The 5,950-nt window shown below is 40.9% G+C and overlaps 1 protein-coding gene across 1 annotated transcript; it reads right to left on the bottom strand.

Moving 5' to 3' along the window:
* Window positions 1–2,019: 2,019 nt before the first annotated feature.
* On the bottom strand, window positions 2,020–5,275 carry LOC144807704 (uncharacterized). Its single transcript, XM_078673349.1, has one exon. It carries the CDS (start codon window positions 4,599–4,601, stop codon window positions 2,280–2,282), a length of 2,322 nt encoding a protein of 773 aa, XP_078529475.1. The 5' UTR covers window positions 4,602–5,275; the 3' UTR covers window positions 2,020–2,279.
* Window positions 5,276–5,950: the final 675 nt, after the last annotated feature.

The following is a 5,950-nucleotide window of genomic DNA, read 5'->3' as shown; positions in this document are numbered from 1 at the left end:
AGACGTGAGTCTGGTGGTGCCTGATAACTGAAAGGCACATATTTGTTTACATACAATTTCATATATGTCTGATTTATTATTCCTATTACAGCTCCTTCTACTTTGAGAAGGCCTGTCCTAGACCAGTGTGTGGACAAAACCCATGCCGACAAATCAAGGACAAAGGGATTGGGACATGGTCTAGGCACACTAACAACAAATCCTACATCAAACCTCACGTTTAACTGATGGAGAGCTATGAGCGACCTGAATCGCAATACTGAGAAAAAGTAACCAGGAGAATTGCTGCAAATTAAAGTACATTTTAAAAAAACTAATAATGAACTACATAACCACAGATGTGTGACCTGGAAGCCGATTGTTTCTTAATATAGCCCTTGTGTGTGATAACCTTGCAGTGCTCACATTATCATCCGCGCTAGAAGAGATGGGAGCCTGGGGTGTCTGGTTACAGAAGCTCATTTACATACAAAGGGGGTGACAGCCTGTTCACTTCACACAGCACAACTTGTTTACGTAAAATGCTTGTACACAGAACAAGGTAAAGTCTTGTGTCTATTTTTTTCATTTTATTTAATATATCCCGCACCTCTCTCTCTTCTTCTCTTCCTCGCATTTCAATTCATCGTAAATTACACAAATATACTATTGCTTTATCAGCACGGCACAAGTAGGGGGTGGACACAGTTTGATGGGGTCCAGTTCCACCTAGCTACTTAGCCTGCGAATGGGAATTGTTACTTTGTTTCTTGCATCTACAGACACAGGCCTCAGAGTGTTTGTAACTATCCGCCCCAATAGCAGTGTCACCTTTATTTATTTGTATGAGTGGCACAAGAGAGGAACAAAGAACTAGACAAAATTAGCCCTTCTATTGCCTAATACACTGTAAATGTGAAACACTTTGGGGCTTGGGGGCTGGATAAAGAACGTCAGGAAACAAACGCAAATTAAAAGTACATTGTATTTATTCGCTGAAAATTGTTTAAAAATGTAATTTCCAAGTTCCGCATAGCACTTTAAAAATATTTCGCCTTTCAGTCCTTTCCGAGTTTAGTTAAAAACTGATAGTGGGAAAATCACATGATGTATAAAAACTGAGAACAAAAACGTATTTTTACATTATTTAATGTTTCTTGTTTTTTGTTTTTAAAACAGGCCGTCGACATTTCACATGAACATTATTATAAGGGCCCGACATCACTTCTTGTGACGTCACTACATGTAACGTCATTGTGATTTGCATTTGATAATGGGCTCTTTCACTATTTTCCTTATTTGTGCCCTGTTTATTCCATGACATCAGTCTATAGCAGTGGTTCCCAAACTTTTTCAACCCATGGCTCCCTTGGCTTATTGATCGTTGCCCGCGACTCCCTATTATTATGTGACATTTTTTAGTGACCGGGCAGAGGCCCTTCAGGAGCGCTGAAGAGTTTCTAAGGCGTGTCTAGACCATCACAGTGATCTAGACACTGCCTTATTAAAACTGGCTTTATAAAATTAAATAGTTAAATATAGCATAGCTGCTAAGTTTTCTGTAAATGTAGGAGACATTTCGATGTTTTTAGGGTACTCCTTAAGTGTGACACTACAAATGTGCCACACTTTATAGTGAGTAGAATGAAGCAGTTATGATAACCTACTAAAGCTTTTTACACATTCATTGCACTTGAATAGTTTTTCCCCTGTGTGTATTCGCTGATGTGTTTGTAGGTTTGACAGGTGACTAAAACACTTTGCACATTCACTGCACTTGAATGGTTTTTCCCCCGTGTGTGTTCGAATATATTTTTAAGGTTTGATAACTGACTAAAGCACTTTGCACATTCATTGCACTTGTATAGTTTTTCCCCTGAGTGTGTTCGCTGATGCGTTTGTAGGTTTGACAGGTGACTAAAGCTTTTTCCACATTAACTGCACTTGAATAGTTTTTCCCCTATGTGTGTTCGCTGGTGTCTTCGTAGGTATAATAACCTACTAAAGCTTTTTACACATTCACTGCACTTGAATCGTTTTTCCCGTGTGTATTCGCTGATGACTTTGTAGGTTTGACAGGTGACTTTTCCCCCGTGTGTGTTCGCTGATGACATTGAAGTCTTGATAAGTGGCTAAAGCACTTTGCACATTCACTGCACATAAATGGCGTTTCCCCTGTGTGTGTTTTCTGATGACGTTGAAGGCTTGATAACCTACTAAAGCACTTTGCACATTCAGTGCACTTGAATGGCTTTTCCCCCGTGTGTTCTCGCTGATGACGTTGAAGGCTTGATAACTGACTAAAGCCAGGGGAATGGCTTTTCCCTTGTGTGTTTTCGCTGGTGTCTTCGTAGTTCTGATAACCGACTAAAGCTTTTTACACATTCATTGCACTTGAATGGCTTTTCCCCTGTGTGTGTTTGCTGATGACTTTGTAGTTCTGATAATTGACTAAAGCTCTTCCCACATTCATTGCAATGGGATGGCTTTTCTCCTGTGTGTGTTCGCAGATGACTTTGAAGTTGTGATAACCGACTAAAGCACTTGGCACATTCACTGCACTCGAATGGCTTTTCCCCAGTGTGTATTCGCAGATGTGTTTGGAGGCCTGATAAATAACTAAAGCTCTTTAGACATTCAATGCACTTGAATGGCTTTTCCCCAGTGTGTGTTCGCAGATGTCTTCGTAGTTCTGATAACCGACTAAAGCTCTTCCCACATTCACTGCACTTGAATGGTTTTTCCCCTGTGTGTTTTCGCTGGTGTATTTGTAGTTCTGATAACCTACTAAAGCTCTCTACACATTCATTGCACTTGAACGGCTTTTCCCCTGTGTGTGTTTGCTGATGACTTTGTAGTTCTGATAATTGACTAAAGCTCTTCCCACATTCATTGCAATGATATGGCTTTTCTCCTGTGTGTGTTCGCAGATGACTTTGAAGGTTTGATAACTGACTAAAGCACTTTGCACATTCACTGCACTTGAATGGCTTTTCCCCCGTGTGTGTTCGCTGATGAATTTGAAGGTTTGATAACTGACTAAAGCACTTTGCACATTCACTGCACTTGAATGGCTTTTCCCCCGTGTGTGTTCGCTGATGAATTTGTAGCACTGATAATCGACTAAAGCTCTTCCCACATTCACTGCAGTTGAATGCTTTTTCCCCTGTGTGTGTTTTCTGATGACGTTGAAGGCTTGATAACCTACTAAAGCACTTTGCACATTCAGTGCACTTGAATGGCTTTTCCCCTGTGTGTGTTCGCTGATGAGTTTGGAGGACTAATAAGTGTCTAAAGCACTTTGCACATTCACTGCAATGGTATGTATATGTTCGCTGGTGTATTTGTAGTTCTGATAACCTACTAAAGCTCTTTACACATTCATTGCACTTGAATGGCTTTTCCCCTGTGTGTGTTTGCTGATGACTTTGTAGTTCTGATAATTGACTAAAGCTCTTCCCACATTCATTGCAATGATATGGCTTTTCTCCTGTGTGTGTTCGCAGATGACTTTGAAGGTTTGATAACTGACTAAAGCACTTTGCACATTCACTGCACTTGAATGGCTTTTCCCCCGTGTGTGTTCGCTGATGAATTTGAAGGTTTGATAACTGACTAAAGCACTTTGCACATTCACTGCACTTGAATGGCTTTTCCCCCGTGTGTGTTCGCTGATGAATTTGTAGCACTGATAATCGACTAAAGCTCTTCCCACATTCACTGCAGTTGAATGCTTTTTCCCCTGTGTGTGTTTTCTGATGACGTTGAAGGCTTGATAACCTACTAAAGCACTTTGCACATTCAGTGCACTTGAATGGCTTTTCCCCTGTGTGTGTTCGCTGATGTGTTTGGAGGACTAATAAGTGTCTAAAGCACTTTGCACATTCACTGCATTGGTATGTATATGTTCGCTGGTGTATTTGTAGTTCTGATAACCTACTAAAGCTCTTTACACATTCATTGCACTTGAATGGCTTTTCCCCTGTGTGTGTTTGCTGATGACTTTGTAGTTTTGATAATTGACTAAAGCTCTTCCCACATTCATTGCAATGATATGGCTTTTCTCCTGTGTGTGTTCGCAGATGACTTTGAAGGTTTGATAACTGACTAAAGCACTTTGCACATTCACTGCACTTGAATGGCTTTTCCCCCGTGTGTGTTCGCTGATGAATTTGTAGGACTGATAATCGACTAAAGCTCTTCCCACATTCACTGCAGTTGAATGCTTTTTCCCCTGTGTGTGTTTTCTGATGACGTTGAAGGCTTGATAACCTACTAAAGCACTTTGCACATTCAGTGCACTTGAATGGCTTTTCCCCTGTGTGTGTTCGCTGATGTGTTTGGAGGACTGATAAGTGTCTAAAGCACTTTGCACATTCACTGCAATGGTATGTATATGTTCGCTGGTGTCTTTGTAGTTCTGATAACCTACTAAAGCTCTTTACACATTCACTGCACTTGAATGGTTTTTGTCCTGTGTACGTGTGCTGATGAAGCTTGAGTAGTGATGACAAACTAAAGCTCTCGCTGCATGTGTATGATTCTTCTTTCTTGGTTAGTGTCTGCGGGTCAGGTTTATATTTGTCTACATCCCATGTCTGTATTTCCTGATGGGCCAACATGGCTGATAAAGCACTCGTGGTTTTCTCACACACTTTATATGTGTGCAGTATTTTGCATGTTAGATTTCTGCTTTAACAATAAAATGCAATTGCCACCAAACATTTGCCACACTCCGAATACGTAGAAGCTGTCTTTGTAGGCGATTGTGCCTTTAGATTGGATTATGGCTATGCACGCTTGCAGAAAAAGATGTATCTTCTTTCTGCCCGGTGCAAATTTGGAACAGTCTGTTGTATTGTAGCTAGAAGAACTCCTCTTTCCTTTACCCGTCAGTTGTCCGGCTCCGCTCTGTTGTGCTTTTCTCTGGTTACTGTGGTTTGGCCAGAAAGAGTTTACAATTCACCTAGAGCATGGAATGAGGGCTTGTCATCATATTATAAAACAGAGCACTGCTGTAATCACATCATACCGATCCGATGATCAAAGCTGGTGTTGGACACTTGTTTATACAGGACGCGGTTTGTAATTGGTGTTGCCTTAATTTTCCTATGGTCATTTCTTCGTCTTGTCTTGTGGCGTGGAGGTGCTCAGCTCAGCCTCTTACAATCACTGAACTGCCCTTGATGCTTGATCCGGGATCTGTCAGTTTGTGTGCAGGTTCCTCTGTCGCTGACTGCGCTGATGTTTTCCTGAACACTGTAGCTCATTATTTCTGCTATTATTGAAGATTTACAGCATTCGCTTCATTATTGATGGTCATTTCATACATTCAAGGATGGTTTTCTGTTGGATGTAAAGATATTTAACATTACTAAATTGAAACATAATAGAATGAGAATTCACAATGTTTAACTGGTTGTAAAAGACATTTCGGAGGAGATTTACCAAATCTCACGCAATGCAGCGCAGCCCCCCCCCCCGCGAGGCTGCGCTGCGTTGCACGACAGGGGGGGAGCAGGAGAGCACCATATTTTCAAAGATATAGCTCTCTCCTTCCCTTTCCCTTGCGCTGGCACTGATTACAGTGGACTACTTGAAGGAAAGAACAAGTGCACAGCGGATAATACTTTAGTTGAACTAGTTTAGGATTTGTAAGTAGGTGTTCCCACGGTATCGTCTCCTGTCCACGTGACGATTAAAGCATAAAAGTATTAGAAGTGCATTCAATTAGAAATTGGTTGCATCCCATGGGGCACTCTGGAAATAATGTTCAGTGAAGTTGTAAATAAGTTTCTTGTACTCAATTTGAAATGATCAAATTAATTTTATTTCTTCTCTTTTTAGATAGTCATTCCATATTCATCAATGTCAATGTTAGTTACACATCTGATTAATGAAGGCTCCAATGCATTTCGGGCAATAGCCCTTCGTCTCGGAGCATATCTAGAAATGAAAACAATAGAGCTCA

This window comes from Lissotriton helveticus, chromosome 1_2 (genome assembly GCF_964261635.1).
Source record: "Lissotriton helveticus chromosome 1_2, aLisHel1.1, whole genome shotgun sequence".
NCBI lineage: Eukaryota > Metazoa > Chordata > Amphibia > Caudata > Salamandridae > Lissotriton > Lissotriton helveticus.
Note: the sequence above shows the minus strand (reverse complement) of the source record. Positions and strands in the feature narration are given on the sequence as shown.

Excerpts from the sequence above, each read along its gene's own strand:
- LOC144807704 (XM_078673349.1), bottom strand. The coding sequence starts at position 4,601 with ATGTTGGCCCATCAGGAAATACAGACATGGGATGTAGACAAATATAAA.